The sequence below is a fragment of the Capricornis sumatraensis genome, chromosome 8 (assembly GCF_032405125.1).
Source record: "Capricornis sumatraensis isolate serow.1 chromosome 8, serow.2, whole genome shotgun sequence".
In the NCBI taxonomy this organism is placed as follows: domain Eukaryota; kingdom Metazoa; phylum Chordata; class Mammalia; order Artiodactyla; family Bovidae; genus Capricornis; species Capricornis sumatraensis.
Window position 1 is genome coordinate 41,204,114 of NC_091076.1, and position 23,896 is coordinate 41,228,009.

The 23,896-nt window shown below is 41.1% G+C and overlaps 1 protein-coding gene across 2 annotated transcripts in view; it reads left to right on the top strand.

Moving 5' to 3' along the window:
* Positions 1 to 19,067: 19,067 nt before the first annotated feature.
* Positions 19,068 to 23,896, top strand: part of HIKESHI (heat shock protein nuclear import factor hikeshi) — a 33,164-nt gene continuing 28,335 nt past the window's right edge. For both annotated transcript variants that reach the window (XM_068978396.1, XM_068978397.1), the window contains exons 1-2: positions 19,068 to 19,221; positions 21,371 to 21,608. In XM_068978396.1, coding sequence (XP_068834497.1) covers positions 19,192 to 19,221; positions 21,371 to 21,608 — 268 coding nt within the window. In that variant the 5' untranslated portion in view covers positions 19,068 to 19,191. The remainder of the gene's footprint in view (positions 19,222 to 21,370; positions 21,609 to 23,896) is intronic.

The window sequence follows — 23,896 nt, forward strand, 5'->3', positions numbered from 1 at the left end:
CTAAAAAAAAAATGCTACCCACAGTAAAACAGACTATATATAGTATATCCCAATCACACACACATAAGTTCCATGAGTCAATCACACAAAAGGTCCATTAAATGATACACTTTACATGTATTCTGAATTTTTCTTTTTTTCTTGTAATTTTGTTGAGACTCACTGCATTAATTTCACAGCTCGATAATGGACCTCAGTCCACATTTGGAAACACTGATCTACGGGAAATGAGTCTAGATGGTTTTTACCAAGGAGACTGGGAGCAGGACCCACATTTTACAAGCAAAAGTAAAAAAATGCTACATGGTCTCTTTAACCACTGAATGTATCTCTAACCCTGTAAAGTTTGTAACTTCCCCTACTTTCATTTATCACCTGTGGGTTTCCCCTGTTGTGATTTGCAGAAGATGACTGTCATTTTGGAATTGAGCTGGTGGATTTCTGAAGAGATTCTTGGTACTTTGTGGTTATTTTCTGATGTAGAGCAAGACTTCGGATGTAAAAGCAGACTCATTTCACTGTCCTCGCTTCAGTCACCCCAGACTGATGCGGAATGTGTTGGGTTGGCCAAAAAGTTCATGCAGGTTTTTAAGCCACATGGAGAAACCCGAATGAACATTTTTGGCTAACCCGATAACAAGTTGGTTGATTTCTGTGACATTTTTGTGTGATGAGTGAGGGAGTGTGCATTTGTGTTTAATTCTAAGACCATTCAATCATGGGTGGTCAGAAAATCCTTGTGAGAAATGTGTAGCACTGTATTGGCCATTATTTGATTTTTTTTGGATGCAAAATCACTTTTTAAAAAGTATTTATTTTTAGCTGCGCTGGGTCTTTGTTGCTGCATACAGGTGTTCTCTAGTCGTGGCAGGCGGGACTACTCTTGGTTGCGGTGCGAGGGCTTCCCATTGCAGTGGCTTCTCCTGGTGGAGCCCAGACTCCAGGCCCTCGGCCTTTGGTAGCTGCAGTACACGGGCTCAGTAGTTGCACTCCAAGCTCTAGAGCACCAGCTCAGTAGTTAACCGTGCACAGGCTTAGCTGCTCTGCAGCACGTGGGATCCTCCCAGACCACGGATGGAACCCATGTCCCCTGCAGGACCACCAGGGAAGTCCACAACATCACTTTTTAAACTGCTAAAATTTTGCATAAAAAATATTTCTCTTTCTGAAAGACTAGTTGCAAACCAAGGTTTCATAATCCCAGCTGTGAGTAGCTTACCTATCTCACTTCATTGTTTGCCTCAAGTCCCGGAATAAAGCTGGTTGCCACAGTGGTTGTTAACTCTTAGAAGTCAAAACCCTTTGTGAAGCACCCTCTAAAATAATAATTTATTACCTTTGCCTTAAAGTATGAACTCCTAGTAGACAGGAGAGAATCGCTTATCAATACACTCAAGTGGCCAGGTGTGCAAAGCATTTCATTAAGCAGGTCACTGTATTAACTTGTGCCCTACGATGGTTGCCACATGCTGGGCTGTGAAAAGAGTGTGTGCACCAGACTCATTAGAGAGTATATGACTTATCTCTGAGTCTCAACTTGAGAGAGTCAAATTCAGTATTTGAAAAAAAAAAAAAAACTCACCCAGGTGATCCTGATACACAGATTGTGCTTACCTTAAGCCAGCCCCCCACAACTTTCTATAGTCATCTGAAACTTTCTCATGTGGCTAACCAGTACCTCCCAGACGCATGTTCAGCATTACTGGCCGAGTCACCTCTGTATCTGGGATTTAGCACTGTTTCTGTCCGAGGTCTCAGACTGGGACCTGACTCAGCTTCCTGCCAGGACTCGCCTATAGCCTTTCTCTCTTGTCTTCTGGGCCACAGCCAAGATCAGGACATCCAAGAAAGGCAGCTGCCAATAGGCTGGAAGTTGGCAGGGACAGTTCAAGTCCCCACATAGACGGGTCTCTCTCTTCTCCCGGGCCAGGGGTCCCCCACTTAGCCAACGTCCTTTCTCTTTTCTTCTGGTGACCTTGAAAGGCTTGGGCAGAGGCTTTCCAGGAAGTCAAGTTGTTTTCTGCATTTGGTTAAATGTTTATAAAGAATTTCTCCTTTCTGAGTTACTGCCTCTCTTCTATTTCCCTTCATATTATCTCTTGTTGAAGCTCTCATTTTAGCATCCCACAGAAATGCACGCACTGTTGTGTTTTCCTATGTTATGAAATCAGTGCTAGAGGAAGAACTATTGAAACACACAAGTGTTTCCTTATTTTTTAAATCTTAATCTCAACACACTGGCTCATAGTAGACATTCAACAAAATTCGGAATGAATGAAAAATGAGCTAAACTTCTCTGGTGATCCAGTGGTAGAGAATCCACCTACCAATGCAGGGAACAGGGGTTTGATCTCTGGTCCAGGAAGACGCCACATGCCATGGGACAACTGAGCCTGTGAGCCACAAATACTGAGCCTATGCACTGCAATGAATGAAGCTAGTTCACCTAGGGCCCCTGTTTCACAAGAGAAGCCACTGTAATGAGAAGCCCATGTACCACAACTGGAGGGTGGCCCCTCTCACCCCAAGAAGGTCCCAGTGCAGCCAAAAAATAAGAAGCAAAAAAATTTTTTAGTGTTGAAAGAAAAACCAAAACCCAAGAAAAATGAGCTAAGAAATCTTTGCTTAAGTGAATTTCTAATGAGTTTCAGGCATATGGACTACAAACACACACACATAGAAACACACACTCAGTTTATGAACAGAGACATGAACACCACTAAGCCTATATAAAGCTGTCCTGAGGGGAGGGGGCGGGGAAGACTTGTGCATCACTGGCCTTGATACTCTTAACCCCTAGCACATACAATGCCTGGCTTCTTCTATTTTCTTTAGCAATGTTTTCCAAATTTTAACATGCATCAGAATCATCTGGAAGGTTTGGTAAATGCCACATTGCTGTGCCCCATCCCAGAGTGTCTTATTCAGTAGGTTTGCGGTGGGGGCCAGAGAGTTTGCATTTCTAACAGGATCATGAATCTGTTGATGCTGTTGGCCCAGGGACCACACTTTGAAAACCATTGAATTTTCCGTCATAGTAGCTGTACTATTAGTTGAGTACTGATCATCTTGTTCCCTACCATGTACTATGCTAAATTCCTTATATGAATTATTTTACTTACCATTCAACAACCTCATGAAGTGTAAATTATCGTCCCAATTTTACAAATGAGGAATTGGAGGAGTAATGTTGTTAAATACTTTGCCACAGAGTCGTTAAGTGGCAGGCAGGGCTGAGATGTGAACTAATTTCTAACTCCAGGGCCCCTGGTTATAGGCATGATGACAGACAACATAGTTTATGTGTTTTAAGTAAATATCTGACAATGTGCAGACCAGTAATTTCTCAGACGGATGCCCAGTCATATCTGCCCCTGGATAGCTACCAAACACCAGCTCTGCTGGAGCAAGGGGCCTGATCACCCTTATTCCTTTATTCCTTTTTTATATCTAGAGCCTAGAGACAAGCTCTCCCATAGTAAGTGCACAATAAATGGATACTTGTTTAAAAATTAGTGCATATTTAAAGCATCTAGTTTTGGCAAAAAATCCTTTTCTGAATAAAGGAGGAACATGTTCACCTGTAAAGACTGTGTTCAGATTCTTGAGTAGGGGTGGTAGGCATTTACTTTACTCCAGCTTTAAGACCTCTGAATGGGCTTCACTGGTGGCTCAGTGGTAAAGAATCTGCCTGAGTGCAGGGGACACAGGTTTGATTCCTGGTCCAGAAAGATCCCACATACCACGAGACAATTAAGCCCACACACCACAGCTACTGGGCCAGCACTCTGTAGCCCGAGAGCCACAGCTGCTGAAGCCCACGTGCCTAGAGCCTGTGCTCTGCCACAAGAGAAACCACTGGAGTGAGTTGCGGTGAGCCGCACTAAAGGGGAGCCCCTGCTCACTGTAACTGGAGAAGGCCCGCATGTAGCCACAGAGACACAGCGCAGCCATAAAATACATTTTAAAAGAAATTGTCATTTAAGGAAAAAAAAAAGACCTCTGAACTAGAAAGCTCTAGTATGTACAAGATTACACAGGTTGGTGTTTCTCAAAGGGCAGTTCCCGGACCAGCAGCATTAGCATCAGTCGCAAACTTGCGTGGTTCTGCTGCTGCTGCTAAGTTGCTTCAGTCATGTCCGACTCTGTGCGACCCCATAGACAGCAGCCCACCAGGCTCCCCCGTCCCTGGGATTCTCCAGGCAAGAACACTGGAGTGGGTTGCCATTTCCTTCTCCAATGCATGAAAGTGAAAAGTCAAAGTGAAGTTGCTCAGTTGTGTCCGACTCTTAGTGACTTGCCTAGGGGCTACCAGACTTAGCAATAAGACACAGGATGCCAAATTAAGTTTGAATTTCAGAGAAAACAATAAATAATCCAGTACTTAACAACTAGCATGTGTGTGTTCAGTTTCTTGGTCATGTCCGACTCTGTGACCCCCACGGACTGTACAGACCACCAGGCTCCTCTGTCCCTGGGATTCTCCAGGCAAGAATACTGGAGTGGGTTGCCATTTCCTCCTCCAGGGGATCTTCCCGACCCAGGGATGAAACCCGCGTCTCTTGAGTCTCCTGTGTTGGCAGGCAGGTTCTCTACTAGTGTGCCTCCTAGGAAGCCCCATGTACAACATACTTATAATTGAAAGTTATTCACCGTTTATCTGGAATTCACATTAAAGATACTGGCAACTTAACTGGTTAGAAATTAAAATTGTCCAACTCCAGACCTGCTGAAAAAAGGCTGGAAGCCATCAGTGTTTGAACATACCCTATAGTTGATTCTGACAAACCTGAAAGTTTGAAAACCACTGGTTTGTTGACCTAAAGCAGGCTCAGCCGAATCTGGCCAGCAGTCCTTGGGGTCAAGTTTTCAGGACACAGCCACACCCTTCATTTTACTTATTTTACTTACCCTCTCATGTATATACTTTTAAGTTCCCTGCCCTCTTGGAACTTACATTCTAGTTGTGGGTGGTTGTGTTAATTCTATCTTCAGCTTTAATTAACAATGAAGTCAGCTAAAATTGGCTTAAACAATAAAGGAATGTATTATCTTGCATAACCCAAAGCACAGAGGGAGGGTGGTCTCTGGGGCTGGTTGGTTCCACAAGTCTTGGTATTATAAGGGCATGTCAGCACAAAGAGCTTCCGGCTCAGGAAGCCCAAAACATTTGCTACCTGGCCTTTTACAGAAAAACATTTATTTGACCTTGACCTAAAGAGAATTTTTTCAGTTGACAGAAGCACGTCCTCAGCCTTCTCTAACAGGTGCTGGAAGCTGGGACAGCACAGACGCTGAGGTTCTGAATTTATGGAAAAGTCCCTTCTAAGCTCCCACGCAGGCACTGGTGTGGTCTTTAGCTCCTAGTGGGGAAGGTGGCAGAAGAGGGGTGGATGAGCAGATAAAGGAGAGTGCCTAGTGCCAGAACACCTGGCTGTGTGCACCCTCTGCTGGAGAGTTGGCAGAATATTCTGGAACACAGACCATCTCAACAAATGTGCAGAGAATCTACTATCCGCAAGGTACTGGGGAGCAGAGTCCTGTTCCTGAAGGGTTCACTGTCAGGAACAGTCAGGCTTGGGGACTTCCCTGGCGGTCCAGTGGCTAAGATCCCAGGCTCCCAATGCAAACTGCTCAGGTTCGATCCCTGGTCAGGGAACTAGATCCCACATGCTGTTACTAAAGAGATCGCACGTGCCACAGCTAAGACCCAGCACAGCCAAACAAATAAATAAATATTCAAAAGGATAGTCTCCATAATTAGATCTTTATGAAATCTAATCAAGTGTCAAATGCAGACATACTCAGTGATTACTGATATAATTCCATTCGTTCAGCAAATGAGATGCTTCAGTTCAGTTCAGTTGCTCAGTAGTGTCCGACTCTGTGACCCCATGAACTGCAGCATGCCAGGCCTCCCTGTCCATCACCAACTTCCGGAGTCCACCCAAACCCATGTCCATCGAGTTGTTGATGCCATCCAACCATCTCATCCTCTGTCGTCCCTTTCTCCTCCTGCCCTCAATCTTTCCCAGCATCAGGGTCTTTTCAAATGAGTCAGCTCTTCGCATCAGGTGGCCAAAGTATTGGAGTTTCAACTTCAGCATCAGTCCTTCCAATGAACACCCAGGACTGATTTCCTTTAAGATGGACTGGTTGGATCTCCTTGCTGTCCAAGGGATTCTCAATAGTCTTCTCCAACACCACAGTTCAAAAGCATCAATTCTTCAGCACTTCCTAGAGGATAGATGCCAGGCTTGTCACCAGAGATACAGCAGCAGACAAAACAGACACGTGCTCTGCCCTCTTGGAGCTTATATTCTAGTGAGAGTTGTATTCATTAGAACATCAGCTGCAACAACAAAGTTATTTTTATCTGTTTACTCTGCCTTCCTGATTGTGCTTTTTTCTCAGATTGTTCTCAGGTTGTTTCAAGATGATCGCTACAACTCCAGGTGTCATTTTCAGATATATCAAATGTAGAGAGAAAAAGTGACCAACTTTTCGTGCGACTTTCTTAAGACCAAGAAATCTTTTTCAAAAGCTCCCAGCAGACTTCTTCTCAGGTGTCGCTGACCAGAATTGGGTTATAGGATTGGTCCTATAACAGTCACTGCCAAAGGAATGGAAATTTGTCAATTAGATTAAGCAGGGTCTTCTTCTGGGGCTCCTGTGTCTCACAGAGGAGGGGTTCCTGAACCAAACTGTGGTTAACAAGGAAGAAGGGGGCAAATGGATGTTAAATAGATAATTACCAGTATTCATTATAGGGAAGGAAAATTAATCAATAAAAAGTGATTACAGATAGTGACAGAACTCCGTAGAAGTTAGCTTTTGCTACATAACAAAACATCTCAAATTTATTTATCTTATGATTCTATTTGGGCTGAGCTCAGCTGAGTGGTTCTTCTGGTCTTGACAGGGTTCACTCACGTGTTTGATCAGCTTCAAGTCAGGTAGCTCTGCTCCTGGGGCTGGACTGGTTGTTGGCTGACGTAATGAGGCCAGATGTCTCTCGTCACCCAGTGGGCTATCCTTGGGCTGTTCCTGCAGCAGACTGACAAAGTTCTAAGAACTAGAGCATTCGCTTGCAAATATTTTTGAAGTGTGGCCATGGAAATGTCATAACATCACTTCTGTTGTATTCTTTTGCTCAAATCAAGTAAGAAGGCTAAGAGGGTGAACAGACAGACTCTGTCTCTGGAAAGTCTTACCGCAAGATCATGGACACGGGAAGAGGAACAATATGTGCTATTTTTGCGATCTACTTGGGTTGGGAAGATCCCCTGGAGGAGGGCATGGCAACCCACTCCAGCGTACTCGCCTGGAGAATCCCATGGTCAGAGGAGCCTGGCAGGCTACAGTCCACAGCTCTGCAAGGAGTCAGACACAGCTGAAGTGACTTAGCATGCACGCATACACAGGCGATAAGATGAGCAACAGGAGAAAGCCATTCAGATCTCCCTTCAGGACAGAACTATTATGTGGAAAGTTTCAAACCACCAATATATCTTTTTCTGAGCTGAACTTCGTGCACCATATGATTGTTATTAATGATTTGTTTTAGGCATCAGAAGTTCAGAGGCTGTGATGCTGTTACTGAAAACAATAATGTAAAGAGGTAAAGGCTCATGGAATATTCACTGATGGTAATTTTAAAGATTATACAGTCCACTTCCTTTTCTCACTTGTCTAAAATCAGATTTTGTTATTAATATAATATACGCATATATACAATTTTAAAAAATCAAACAGGGTAGAAAAGTTTTAAGCAAAATACAGTGGTTTTCTGCTCATGATCTATTCCCCAGAAGCAAGCACTTTCAACATTCTTAGCTGTTTCTTCTTGTATTTACCCTGTTGCTGCTGCTGCTAAGTCGCTTCAGTCATGTCCGACTCTGTGCAGCCCCATAGACAGCAGCCCACCAGTCTCTGCCGTCCCTGGGATTCTCCAGGCAAGAACACTGGAGTGGGTTGCCATTTCCTTCTCCAATGCATGAAAGTGAAAAGTGAAAGTGAAGTTGCTCAGTCGTGTCCGACTCTTCGAGACCCAAGAGTACTGGAGTGGGTGCCATCGCCTTCTCTATTGTTGTTGTCCTATTGCAATTGCTGTCCTATCCTGTTTCATTCATTAGTTTCGACATATTTTGACTATGTTAGAAGAGGATTTTAGCTATCCACATGTCCTTTCTTTTCTCTCATCTTTCTAAAAAATTAATTTCCTGAAGCATAGTTGATTACAATGTGTTAATTTCTGTTGTAAAGTGATTCATATTCATATTATTTTTCCATTGTTCTCCCATCTTCTTAACGTTGTCTAGTTAACCCACATTTGGAGTTTTTATTAAGATAGTGGTGACAGGCTAAATAATGCTCTCTCCAAATAGCCAGGTCCTAATCCCTAATCCTAAATAGTCAGGACCTGTGAATGTTACTTTATTTGGCAAAAGAGATTTTGCCAATGTGATTAAATTAAGGATCTTGAGATGGGGAGATTATTCTGAATTATTTCATTGGACGTTAAATGCCATCACAAGTATCTTTTTAAAAGGGAAGCAGAGTGATATCTGACAGAAGAGGCAATGTGAGGACTGAAGCAAGAAGCCCCTCTGCTGACTCTAAAGATGGAGAAAGCCAAGAACTCAGCTCTAGGATCTGGAAGAGGCAAGACAACAGATTCTCCCCTAGAGTCTCTGGATGACAACTACGGTCTCGGTGACAACTTGTTTTGGGCCAAGGGAGATTGATTTCAGCCTTCTGACCTCTGGAACAGTAAGAGAGTGTGTGCTGCTTTAAGCCACCAAATTTGTGACATTTTCTTACAGCAGCCATACAGAACAAATACATTCACGTAGATATTGTTGGGTGCTAAGTCATTTTATTGGCACTGGCCTAGAGAACTGCCTCTTTTTCAGCTTTAGTATGAATATCTGACTTAGGCTAAGGTTTCCTCCATCTACCAGCTCCAGGAAACACCTCTCTGTATAACTTTTCATGTTGTCAGACATGTCAAATAATTGATTCATTTTTTTTCTAACTGGAAAAAAAAAAAAAATCCCTCTCAAGAAGTTCCTGAATTGGGTGCTCCAGGCATTATCTACTGGGACTATTTTGCCATCACTTTTGAAATTCTCTTTATCCTTCTCCCTAGTGGAATCTCTAGTGTTCTGAATCTGGATCTCATCTGACGTCTTTCTCTTTATTGTTTCTTCCCTTGTTTGGAAGGAGCACATCCAGTAACTTAGTGAGAAAAGGATATATGGGAAACAATTTTTTTTCTTTTTTTTTAGATTTTGCAGGTCTGAAAATATCTTTAGTCTGTCCTTGCATGCATGTTCAGTCGGCTCAGTCATGTCTGGCTGTTTGTGACCACATGGACCATTGCCCGCCAGGCTCCTCTGTCCATCTAATATTTCAGGCAAGAATACTGGAGTAGGTTGCCATTTCCTTCTCCAGGGCATCTTTCCTGGCCAGGGATGGAACCCGAAGCTCCTGTGTCTCCTGCATTGTCAGGTAGATTCTTTACCACTGTGCCACCTGGGAAGCCCTGTCTGTCCTATACTTGGATTATAATTTTGGATGAATATTGAATTCATATAGGAAATAATTTGCACTCAGAATAATGAAGGCACTTTTATCTTTTAGCTTTCAGAGTTCCTACACAGAGGTCAATTCACTTTGGCCTGCAATCATTGTATATACTTTTTTATTTTAGTTTAATGGAATCTCTATTTGGTTCCATGTTCTGAAATTTCATGAGGATGAGCCTTGATGTGGGTTCTGTTTATATTGGTAGGTAGTCAGTGAGCCTTTTTCCTTCTGGAGAGTCATATCCTACAGCTCTGGGATCTTAATAAATAGTATTTATTTGATAATTTACTGTCCAGTGTTTTTTTATTCTTTCAGGAATTCCCACTAAGTCAAATACTGAGCCTCCTATACTGATCTTCTAATTAGATCATTTCTGTTTATATTTCCATTTCTTTTGTTTTCCTCTCTTCTCTGGAAAAGTTCCTTGACCTTATCTTACAACCTTCTAAAATCTAAACATTGTCTTTTTAGCCCTCGTGCTTTTAAGTTCTATAGGGTTCTTTCTTGTTCTCTGATTTTCCTCTTTTATAGCATTCAGTCTTTATTTCAGTGACACAATCTGTTTCTCTCTCTGGATAATACCTACAGGGTTTTATTAAGCTTTTTTTTGCCACTTGCACTATTTTGTTTCTACTGAAATTGCTCCCCTGCTTCCACTGCCCCAACTATTAATTTACCTTGGTCTTTCTCTTTCATGATAGGGAATTTCCTCATATGTGTGTTGATCCTTAGAGGCATGTTCTATTTATTTATAAATAAAAAATGTGGGGAGGCTGTTTACTGGAATGTTTCACTATTTTTAGGCAGTCTGTCAATTTTGTCATTTTAGATTTCAAGATAGCTGTGTCTCTGGGGTGTTGAGTTTTTCCTGAGAAAGATGCTTCAGTCTCCTACCTGGAGAATATGAGCCTTGAGGTCAGTATTGTAGAGTCAGGCAGGGGGAGACCTTCATGGAATCTCCCTGTCCCCACTCCAGGACTAACTACTTGCTTATAGGTACCTTTACATGAGGTTGTTGTTATTTTAATACTATTATAAATGGTACTGATTTAAAAAATAGTTTTATTGAAATATAATTCACATACTATACAATTCATCTATTTAAGATGTATAATTCAGGGAGTTCCCTGGTGGGCCAGAGGTAAAGAGTCAACATTTTCACTGCCATGGGCTCAAGTTTAATCCCTGGACGGGGAACTAAGATTTCACAAGCGGAGTAATGGGGTCAGAAACAAAAAACAAATCCATTTTATCCAACAAACAGTGGTTTAATAAAGAGGAGTTTCTTTAAAAGAAAAAAAGTATAATTCAATGGTCTTTAGTATATTCACAGATATATGCAAACATCACTAGTGTCGATTTTATTAACAGATCATTTTCATCACCTCAAAAAGTCCAGGGGAGGGCAATTGTTCAACAGGCACAGTGTTCCAGTTTTGCGAGATGAGAAAATTCTACAGATCTGCTGCAGGACAAGGTTATCAGCTAATACTACTGTTGTTGCTGCTACTGCTACGTCGCTTCAGTCGTGTCCCACTCTGTGCGACCCCATAGATGGCAGCCCACCAGGCTCCCCCGTCCCTGGGATTCTCCAGACAAGAACACTGGAATGGGTTGCCATTTCCTTCTCCAATGCATGAAAGTGAGAAGTGAAAGTGAAGTCGCTCAGTCGTGTTCGACTCTTAGCGACCCCATGGACTGCAGCCTTCCAAGCTCCTCCGTCCTTGGGATTTTCCAGGCAAGAGTACTGGAGTGGGGTGCCATTGCCTTCTCCGAATACTACTTAAAAATAGTACGCTTAAAAATAGTTACGACTGTTTCCTGGTGATGCAGAGGGTAAAGCGTCTGCCTGCAATGCCGGAGAACTGGGTTCAATCTCCGGGTCAGAAAAATCCCCTGGAGACGGGCATGGCAACCCACTCCAGTCCTCTTGCCAGGAATATTTCATGGACAGAGGAACCTGCTAAGCTTTCCAGTCCATGGGATCACAAAGAGTCGCACACTACTGAGCAACAAACCCATAAGGCTTAGCAATTCACAACCACCTCCACATCCACACCTACCCTAGCCAAAAGGAATTGCTAATATACTGTATTTGTAGATTTCTCTACATACTTCATATGGGTGAAATCACATTTACTATACGAATAATTTTCTGTTGTACAACATACCACATTCTGCTTATCCGTTTAGTCATTGGTCGACATTTGTTTCTACCTTTTGGGTATCATGAATAATGTTGCTATAAGCATTCACATACAAGTTATTGTGTGAACATCTGTTTTCACTTCTCTTGAGTATACACCTAGGAGCAGAATTACAGGTCATATGGCGGCTCTATGTTTAATCATTTGAGGAACTGTCAATCTGTTTCCTAAAGCAGCTGCACCATTTCACATTCCCACTAGCAGTGTATAAGGGTTCCAGAGCTGTGCTTCTGACTTTCTGATTCTAGACTTTCAGAGCGTGTGAAGTGTATCTCCTGTGGTTTTTATTTGCATTACTCTAATTACGACTGGTGTCCAGCATCTTTTCATATGCTCCCTGGCCATTTGTATATCTTCCTTGGAGAAATGTCTATTCAGATGTCTATAGTGAATTGAATAGAGTCCCCCCACCCCACCCCTGAATATATGTCAGTCTGGTAACAGTGAATGTGATCTTTTTGGAACTAGGGTCTTTGCAGATGTAATCAATTTAAGTTAAGGCCATACTGGATTAGGGAGGATTCTAAATATAATGAATGAGGTCTGTATAAGAAGAGACACAAAGACACAGAAGGAGAAACACAATATGAAATGGAGGCAGAGTTTGGAATGAAGGGTCTTAAATCAAGGAATGCCAAGGACTAGTGGCAACTACTTGGGCTTTGCTCAAAGCTCAGTAGGTAAAGAATCTACCTGCAATGCAGGAGACCTGGGTTCAATTCCTGGGTCGAGGGGATCCCCTGGAGAAGGAAATGGCAACCTACTCCAGTATTCTTGCCTGGAGAATCCTGTGGACAGAGGAAACTGGCAGGCTCCAGTTCTTGGGGTTGCAAGAGTCAGACAAGACTTAGCAACTAAACCACAACCACTACCGCTGGCAACCAGTAGAAGTTAGAAGAGAGGCATGGAACTGATTCTTCCTCAAGCCTCCACAGGGCATGTGGCTCTCTTGACACCCATCATGACTTTTAGACACCAGAATTATAAGAGAATACATTTATGTTGCTTTAAGTTACCTATCTTGTGGTAATTTTTTATGGCAGCCATAGAAAATTAATACAAGATCCTTTGTCCATTTAAAAACTGGGTTGTCTTTTTAAACTGTAAAAGTCCTTTATCTGATCTAGATACAAGTCCCTTATCAGATATACAGTTTGTAAATACTTTCTCCAATTCTGTGGTGGTTGGTTCACATTTTTGATGATTTCCTTGGAAGCACCAGAGTTTTAATTTTTTTAAATTAACTTAATTTTTATGAAATTCAGATGATCTATTTTTTTTGGCTTTTTGCTCTTACTTTTGGTGTTATATCTAAGAATTCTTTGCCAAACTCAAATTAATGAAGATTTAAACCTGTTTTCTTCAAAGAGTTTGATAGTTTTAGTTTTTACATTTAGATCTTTGATCTATTTTGAGTTAATTTTTATATATGGCATTAGGAAAGGGTTCAATTTCATTATTTTGCATGTGACTATCCAGTGGTCCCAGAATCTTTGTTGAAAAGACCTTTCCTTCCCCAACAAAATGATCTTGGCACTTCTGTTGAAAATCAGTGGACCACAGACAAAACTGTTTATTTCTGGATGCTCAGTTCTATTCCATTGTTTAACACACTGAGTTTTGTCCCAATACTGCACTGTCTCCATTATCATTGTTTTGCTATAACTTATGAAATTGGAAAGTGTTAATTCTCCTTGCTCAGATGCTCAGTTGTGTCTGACTCTTTGCGACCCCGTGGACTATAACCCACCAGGCTCCTCTGTCCAGGAGATTCTCCAGGCAAGAATACTGGAGTGGGTTGCCATTTTCTTCTCCAGGGATCTTCCTGACACAGAGATCAAGCCTGCATATCTTATGTCTCCTGCATTGGCAGGTGGATTCTTTACCATTATTGCCATCTGGAAAGCCATTAATCTTCCTAGTTTGTTATTTTTTCAAGATAGTTCAGGCTATTCTGGGTCTCTTGCAATTTTTTTATAAATTTTAGAATCAAATTGCTAACTTCTACAAAAATAGCTGAGATTCTGATGGAGACTTCATTGAATCTATAGAACAATTTAGGGAATATTGCCATTTTAATAATATTAAGTCTGTAGATCCGTGAAAATGGGATGTTTCCATTTACTTAGATATTTAATTTCTTATTTTGTTTTTTAGATAACTTCTGGAATGTTTTACTCTTTTTGATGCTACTGTAAGTGGAACTGTCTTATTTTTAAGTTTGGATTGTTCATTGCAAGCGTTTATAAATATTGAATTTTCTATATTGATCTTATATCTTACAACTTTGTTGAACTTGCTTGTTACATCTAATTGTTTTTTAGTAGATTCCTTAGGATTTTCTATGTACAAAATCGTGTCATAAATCGAGGTAATTTTATTTCTTAATTCCCAGTCTGGATGCCTTTTATTTCTTTTACTTGCCTCATTGCTTTAGCTAGAAGCTCCAATACAATGTTGAACAGACATGGCTGGAGAAGCCATCTTTGTTTTGTTCCCGATCTTTGGAGGAAAGCATCCAACATTAACCGTTAAGTATGATGTTAGCTGTGGGATTTCAAGCTCTTTATTGGCTTGAGGAAGCTGTCTTTTATTCCTAAAAGTTTGTTGAATTTTTATTTTAATCATGAAAGGGTTTTGGATTGTTACATAAATTTTTAAAGTGACCCTCCTCCCCTATATGGATGACTTAGTAAGAGATACCCCTCTCTGTATGGATGATATAGAAAAAGGCACTCCCCCACCCTCCAACTGGATGTTTTGGAAAGCCACCCCCACTCTGGGTGGCAGTCCTACATTAGTGTGAGCTAAGTGCTCCTCTCTCACAGGTACTCTATTTCAAGGCCTAATCTGCACAAGGCAGCCTTGCCCCACAATCTTTTTTTTTCCCCAGTATCTGGTTTCCTAGTGCCTGGGGCCTCTCTGATTCAATTTCTTCCAGAGATTTCATACCAATGGCTGAGGTGTTGAAGAGGGTCAGATATGGAACCCGATGTCGATTTTAAGCAATCTGTGTGTTTCAGTCTACTGCCTTACCATTGCCTTCTGTGGCCCCTGGCATCGACAATTCCTGAACTTCTTTGGTGTTTATTATCTTTCTCTATAGGTACTTGAGTTTGACCTTCTGCTGTGCTAAGTTACTTGTCTTTCCACTGATAGCTTTGTGACTTGGAGTTACACATATCTCTTAGTTCAAAGGAGAAGGAGTTTGTGCTTTTATTTCTTGTTCTCCCTGCTTTAGAGAAGAAACTTTCCTTGGAAGAAGAGAAAAATATTTTTGCTCTTGAAATCAGAATTCAATGTCCTCATTCTAGAAGTATGGAAACCTATCACCTAAAAAGATAAATTACCTACCTCATCCCTAGGCTAGTTAATGGAAAAGGTAAAACCAGAATTCAGTTCCTGACTCCCTGGCCAACACTCAATTATGATTTGTTCTTAGTCCACAGAAGCACATGTAGTCTGAAAGCTGGTAGGTACCTTTGAGGTTCTAGGTCAGTTTTCTCAAGTTTTCTATGAATCTCCTTAACAATATAAGTGGATATCAGCATTGGTTAAAATATCAGTGTGAATGGGAGAATTCACTATCCCATGCCTGCCTATTCTTATCTCAGAGAGTTCTGGTTATTGGAAAGGTTTTTTTTCCTCTGAAACACTTTTCTTCACTTACATACACCGCATCTACTTCTACTCCTTTAATTACCAAGGACTGTTGTATTTAAAAAACAAGGGACTTCCCTGGTGGTCTAGTGGTTAAGACTCAGTGCCTCCATTCTAGGGGGCGTGGCTTCCACCCCTGCTGCAGAAATTAAAATACCCACAGGGTGCACAGTTGCGACCCAAAACGTAACAAATAAAAATAAGATAGTATGGTGAACAGAAGGCTGATTTTCATAGTCTGGAGAAAGGATACTAAACTCATTGTCTCTAATTCTTTGTCCAACCTAGAAGTAGACAGTTCACCAGCAAAATGAAGAAAAAGCTCAAATCCCAGATAACAAAGGTTGGGCCAATTAACAAACAGCAACTGTAGTTTACAAAAATCTAACTAGTTCTCAATCAATTAGATAAGATTGGCATGTAAGAGAAGGAATGACTAATTACAGGTGAGTCATAGAAAGATTTCTGAAGAAAATATTTGAGCCAATTGGAAGGGTCCATAAGGAATTTCCAAGGAAGTATTATAAAACAAGTCGCATAAGCACATAAAGGTTAAAAACTGCAAGTGGTTAAGAGAATCAAAATACACAGAACACACAGTCACAGTATCCTGCTTCTTTACTTTCACACTACAACCACACTGTTTTTCCTACATCAGGCAATTCTGTGACACCAGCTCAGTCCTACCATTCAACCCAATCCTGACTCACCTGGAGATAGTATCAAATCCCACAGGTTAAGGGCTCAGCCCCTCAGTACCCCTCTTCAGATGCCAATCACAAGTAGTTAGTCCCAGGTTACCCACAACTTCTGTTCAACATGGCTACAAAAAAAAACAAAGACGGTTTCCATACCTTCCTCCCCTTGAATTTGATTATTGACTGGAACAACTCACAGAACTCAGGGAAACACTTACTTATGTTTACCAATTTACGAACAGTTATGATAAAGGATAAAGATGAACGGTCAGGTGAATAGATGCCTAAGGCAAGGTTTGGGAGTACAGGATCTTCTGTCCTGGTGGAGTTGAGGTATAGCATCATGGTACATGGACACATTCATCAACATGGAAGTTCTCCAAACAGCATACTACTGGAATTTTATGGAGGCTTCCTCATGTCAGCATGATCCATTAATTCCATTTCCAAACCCTCTCCCCTTTCTATAGAATGGGGGGAGGGCCTGAAAATTCCAAGCTTCTAATCAGGCTTCATGTTTCTGGTGATGAACTGCCATCTAGGAGCCACCCAGGAACCTACCCAGAGTCCCTCATTAGAAAAAAAGATGCTCCTAGCACTCATTACTTGGGAATTATAGGAGCCCTATGTAGGAAACAGAAGGCAGAGACCAATATATTAATTTATTATTTCAAAGGGTACAAGATGGGTATGAATACATGAAAAATTAAGAAAAGTAATAACTGATTCTGGATGTGGTGCTGGAGAAGACTCTTCAGAGTCCCTTGGACTGCAAAATCAAACTAGTCAATCCTAAAAGAAATCAACCCTGAATATTGATTGGAAGGACTGATGCTGAAGTTGAAACTCCAATACTTTGGCCACCTGATGCAAAGAGCTGATTTATTGGAAAAGACCCTGATGCTGGAAAATACTGAGGGCAGGAGAAGAGGGTGATGAGGATGAGGTGGTTGGATGGCATCACCCACTCAAGGAACATGGGTTTGAACAAACTCTGGAAGATAGTGAAGGGCAGCGAAGCACGGCGTGCTGCAGTTCATGGGATTGCAAAGAGTCAGACACAACTTGGCAACTGAACAACAACAAATAATCTGGCTACTACTTTACTACTTTACATGTAATAACCTTTATAAGAACCTTATTACTATCTCATTCTATACATGGTGAAAAGGAGGAAAAGGTAGTGTTAGGTTAGCTGGCCTAAGATTATAAACTAATTAATGACAGAGATGGGCTCTGAGTCCAGACAGTTTGTCTGCCTGTCATGAAATAGTCTCATATGAATGGCCTTCTTATTTTGAAGATTCTGGGACTTCTTAGGTAGAAAGCTGGAGACACTGGTAGAAAGATCCTCTTCTATCTATTAATCTTTGGCTTGGCTATTCAAAGGAGTATCTGAGACAAAGACACAGGGTCCAAGTCTATGGTGCTGGAGTGGAGACCAGAGGACTACTGTTCCAAACACTCTGATCCTCCACATACAACCTGGGATAGACTTGGTGGTGCCTGGTGGACTAAGCTGAGATATTTCAAGTTGAGCAGAGACCTTTGCAAAGGCAATATTTTATTTTCCTATCAGAGAGGAAAGGGAACCGAAGCTGTGAAACGCAGGAACAGTATTGGTGGCAGTCAGTACTTGACACCAGTTCTTCTGGCTATGAACCTTTTCTGTAAATGCACAGACAAAACAAAACAAGACATTTTACAACAAAGCAGCCTTTAGTTAAGTACTGCCAAGTTCTAAGGGCTTAAATTCATTTAACCCTCACAGCAACCCTAGGAGACAGACACCATTATTCAAGATGCCATTAAAGTACAAGGATATTACTATACAACTTGCTTGCAATTTTTTTTTTACAGGAAATAAATGGAGGAGCCAAGTGAAGTTGTAAAGAATTACAATAAAATTGTCAATAAGTACAAAACAGCTGATTAAAAATCAGTAACTTTCAGCTAACATATAGCAGAAAGATTTATCAAGAGGTTGTCAACAATGGTCCTTCTAGTCAAAGCTAAGGTTTTTCCAGTAGTTATGCATGGATGTGAGAGTTGGACTATAAAGAAAGCTGAGCGCCGAAGAATCGATGCTTTTGAACTGTGGTGTTGGAGAAGACTATCAAGAGTCCCTTGGATTGCAAGGAGATCCAACCAGTCCATCCTAAAGGAAATCAGTCCTGAATATTCATCGGAAGGACTGATGCTGAAGCTGAAACTTCAATACTTTGGCCACTTGATGCGAAGAACTGACGCATTGGAAAAGACCCTGATGCTGGGAAAGACTGAAGGTGGGAGAAGGGGATGACAGAGGATGAGATGGTTGGATGGCATCACCGACTCAATGGACCTGAGTTTGAGTAAGCTCCGGGAGTTGGTGATGGACAGGGAGTCCTGATGTGCTGCAGTCCATGGGGTCGCAAAGAGTAGGACACAACTGAGCAACTGAACTGACTGACTGACTGAGAGCAGAAACTCGGATTTGAATCAGAACTTGGATTTAAACTCCATCCCTGAGTGCTGTGTGAAGATTTGGGGCGGGTCACTCTGGGCAATTTCCTCGCCCACAAAATGCAGATAATAATAACCAACTCACACGGTTTTTGTAAAGATCCAGAGAAATGATTGTAAAAGAGCAATGTAATCGCTGAAATGTTATACAAACGTGAGCAACACCTCCAGCCTGCTTTGGAACCGGTCATTTGAGTGCGGACTACCAATCCAAAGGGCAAATCCTCCGCTCTCCCTTCCTGGAAGCCCACGCAGGGCTTCCTGGGACTTGTAGTCTTAGCTGGAACCGGCCCACCTGTCTAAAGCCCCGGAAGTACTCGTCGCCTGGGAGGCGCGCTGGTTAGGAAGCGGGGGGTCAGAGGTCGCGGAGGCAGAAGGCGTTCCTGCCGCTGGCCTCGTCACTATGTAGCTGAGGGGCAGGAGGCCTACTCTACGTTCTGGAAGGTTCTTGGGCTCGACTACGGCAGTAGCCCCAGGACTTATAGTCCTCGGCCTCGGGTCCCTGCCGGCCGAGCGGAGTCGCCGCCGCCATGTTCGGCTGCTTGGTGGCGGGCAGGCTGGTGAGGAAAGGGTCGGACGGTCTTAGGAAGGGGGCGACACCCCAAGGGCGAGGCCACGGGGAGTGGGGGTGGGGTGCGCCGGGTTCGGTGAAGACCCCTCCGTCTGCTTTCCGGTGGAGCGCGTGAGCGTGGTGGCTGGGTTTGCGCCCTTCTTTGCCCCCAGCGCTCTTGATAGTAGTCCCAGTATTCACTGCCGCTTCTTGAGTGTGCCTTACCCTAGGCAGCGCACGCCTTTTGTTCACTGCGCTTCATCTCAGCCTTCTTCGTAGCGCTTGTTTGGCACCGCAAACTTAAGCCGTAACTTGTGAGGTGGTGCTTCTCATTTTCATTTTGCAGTTGAGGAACTTAAGCTCAGTTGACAGTATAAATACTCGCTTGAGCTCAGAAAGGGGATTCGAGGTAAATATTGGCATTTGATCTAGCCTGTAGCGTGCAGCCTGTCGAAGGTTAAGATGCTCGGTCAGTGCTTAGCTTCTGGGTCCCTTTGGAAGGGCTCGAATAAAAATAGGCTTAACATAATTTGAAGTTGATTGTTAGAAATTCGTGAAACTTAATCGGGACCCGTGCCTGTGATGACTCCAAAATGATGTGAGCAGCGAGTTTCCTTATTGGTTAAAAAAGAGATTGACCCCCCCCCCCAAAAAAAAAAGAGAGATCGCCTTCCTTGATGAATTGTTAGGTAAATAAGATAAGTACCTGAAATTGTTGAGGAATCATCTGGAGGGTGAATCTTGCTTGTCTCCGTAGAAACCATTCAGATTCATTTCAGACCTGATTTTTTTTTTTTAACCAAGAGTTCTTTTTATGTTTTCTCCCTGCTTTGTTAAATGTTGCAGCTTCTTCGTTAAGTTTTCGTCAATTTGTTTTAAACAGTGTAGTCTGTACATAGTGTTAGGAACTAGAGAGAGAAATTGGAGATGGCTATCCTCAGAAAATTTATCTGTCCCTTAAATGGCCGAGAGGAGCCTTTTGGCGCTGGTAGTAGATAATACTGGTGAGAAGTTTGAATTGCACCTGCCCCTGATAGGAAGAATGACAAGCCCACCCGCGGAACTCAGATGAATTTCATTAATGAATGATCTTTAAAATGTGTTTTTCTGAAGAATAGGCCCTATGGAATTCGTGTTGTTAACTAATTTGCAGGGAATTGAGTTACAGCAGTGCCTTTGTCTATTTACCTAATACCTTGTCTCTGTAATAGATATCCAGGAGGGGTTCGTTGGTGGCAACATTTTTTCACAGCGTTTGACTCTTAATTCTGCAGTGTTGGAACATGTTAATAGAAATAAAGGGCAAAGAGACCTAGAGTACCTCAGCACTTAACAATATTATTTTACTAAAAAAGACCATCTAATCTAAAACTAGAAAGTCAATTTTCATTCCTTGAAAACTTTTCTTAAACGAGGTCCTTTTCTACCTCGGGTTGAGGGTTAGAGTGTCATAATACAAATTAACAGAATGTCTGGTGCTTTTGACAGTTGACATTAAGAAATGTTTATTTTGCTTGAGGATTTGTACATACCATAATTTTACATGCCTTTAAGATTGTGTGCATGCCAAAAACTGATAAAATTGAATTTAATACTAATATGGGCAGTTGGGTTTATGTTCTTTCTTCCTTTGTTTTATTCTCTGTATTTAAACTGAAGGTTAGTAATTTGGGGGTTGCAAATATATTTTAGTGAGTAGGCAAAATGACAAATAGGGAATCTGCAAATAATGAGGATTGACAGTAACAACTTCTGGATTGCTTACTCATTTTAATTACCTGGAATTTCTTTACCTTCAAACTAGAAGATAAGGCTTTCATGGTGTGGTGTTTTATTTTTATAACATTTTGAAGCTGTAGTGATTTATTATGTAAGTAAAGTCTTTCTTGGGCACTTCTCAAATAATTTAGTCATGATTTTAAAAGATTGCATTCATTAAATCATTTTCAGCCTAGATATATGTTTTTAGATTTTCTATTAAAGTTAGCACTCTCTGGTGTATTTGATAATTCCATAGTTAGAGTATCAGATTCACCCAGTGTTAGGCTTGACATGATGACAGTAGTCAACTGTATCTTTTAACAGAGCTTACAGCAACACTAAAAGGGCTTTAGTAACTTATCAAACTATTGCACTAAGGTGAGTTTCTTATTTTCTAGGTGCAAACAGCTGCACAGCAAGTGGCAGAGGATAAATTTGTTTTTGACTTGCCTGATTATGAAAATATCAACCATGTTGTGGTTTTTATGCTGGGAACAATCCCATTTCCTGAAGGAATGGGAGGCTCTGTCTACTTTTCCTATCCTGATTCAAATGGAATGCCAGTATGGCAACTCCTAGGATTTGTCACGAATGGGAAACCAAGTGCCATCTTCAAAATTTCAGGTCTTAAATCTGGTAAGAATAATATATTAAATTAGTTTCATAGTTAAACTTTTTTCTTAAATAGCATAGCATAGAATATGGCTTTTTTCAACTTTTCATTATATTTTTCTGATTGTTAAGGTAATATGTAACATTGTTTAAAAAAGAATCAGGTGATACACATTTGAAAATACTCTCATCCTTTGCCCCTGGAGAGAACCAGTCACTGTGATTCTTTTTATATGGTGTATACCTTTATAAAGAGATATTTTTGAGTGAGAGGGTGTTTAATGAATAATGAGAGGAATTTTCTCAAATTTGTAGTATATATACATCAGTGTTTAAACAGGTAAACCAAGTAGACTTGTGTAAGAAATACGAGAGTCCTTTTTTTCTATGAAGATTTTTTAATTCTTAGATTTGATTACCCCTTCAATGTTGTGTTGGTTTTATTGACATTACAGATGCTAGATCTCAGAGGGACAAATCTTATTTACATGCTTGAGGTATTTTGTGTAGAAACTGAAAATAGAACTAGGTACATTTACTCCCAACGGATGTCGAGTTCCTTTGAAAGTCTAGATGAAAAGAAACGTGGAAAGTCTTAGATTATAAATATATCTTCTCCTAGAAGTAGTCTGTAGAGTCTAAGGAAAAGTCGTATTTTAGACAACATGTTTGGACCATTATTTACAAGGTTGAAAAGTAGTTGTGTATGTTTGTACAAAGTCCTGAGAGAATCGGTAAAGGGAGCAACTAAGTAGGCAACCCTTAGTAGATTGGGGAAAATTTCTGGGCGGAGGTGATATGAGTAGGTGTTTGTCAGGCCTATGAGAGGCCTATTGGGCATTCTTTTCTAGGTGGAGGTAATATGGATATAATGATAAAAGTTTGAAATCATGGTTTGCTCAGAATGGCACAAGGCATGGGGCATAGGCTGCAGGCATGGGTCATGAAAGGCTGAAAAGCTTTTGAATCACACTGACTCATTTGAATTTAATAGGTTAGCGAGTTTTAACATGCTTTGATCATAGACCTATTGGATAGTGTCAAAAAAGTATGTGTAATATAAGCATAGTGTAAACACTAAAATATTTGCATGTACTCTGAAGCCCATGTGTGTCTCCCTCAAAAAGGATTGTCCCTGTAGTTGTAGAGGAGCCAGTGAACAACTGAGTAGGGGAATGATAGGGTCAAATTCTGTTTTTACCTTGAGGACTATGAATAATGAACTGGAGCATTTCTGGTCAGATGATGAACTGTTAGCTGCTGTTATTTATATAGTTGAATTTCTGTGAGGATAAATGGGAAACGGTAATATTTACAGCTAAACATGGTTTAGATTGATGGTAAAGACTATCCTCTAGATTTAAGAAACAACAAATTCCTGCAGTCCTTCTGAGTGGGGGTTCTCTGAGATAATTATTCCTAATCCCTAAGGAAGTGGTTCTTAAAGCATGATTCCCCTACCAGCAGCATCAGCCTGGAAACTTGTTGGAAATGGGGATACGTGGTAGGACCCCAGACGTACCGAATCAGAAGACTTGGCTGGAGTCCACGTTTTTCAGTAGGTTTCCTAGGTGTTTCTGTTGCCTTCTAAAGTTTGACAGTCATTGTCCTAGGACATCCACTCTATGTAGTAAATTAATGCCTCTTATAGTGTGGTATTGATTCTGAAAACTCTTTGGGAAAATTAAGAAAATGGTCTTTCTAAAATCACCCTCTGTGACTGTGCCTAAAAATAGACACTCTATAAGTAGGAAAAAATATGGACAACTTGGTACTCTGTAGTGAAATCACTGGATGGTAAATATATAGAGAAACTAATAAAGGAACCAGAGAGAAGACAGGTCACTTGTAACTGAACAGCAGTTAGTTCAGCAGATTTATCAACAGCATGAATGAATGTAAAAAATATCTAGATTATTATTTCAAAGTGCCGAGGAAAAATGACATAACCCTCATTTGTTATTGTCAATGTACAGTGAAGGAGAAATGAACGTTTTCAGGTGGAGATGGAGAGTTTGCTGCTGAAAGAACTGCTGAAGGTAGTTGAACTTTGATGGAAGGGAACTGAATCCAGAATATAGAAGAGGATGAAAGACTCAAAGTTAGCAAAGAAATTGGTAAACATATAGACAGATTGGGACAGTTTGATTATATAAAACAATACAGTAAATAAATGCATAAGATATGATGGAGGTAGTAGTCTGAGTAAGCTTTCTGAGGTCCTATTGTTTAGAAAGAGTAATAAAATTGATTCTACTTTTAAGTAGTTCTGTTAAAATTGTAAGGAAAACTTAAAGGAAAGAAAAAGAAAA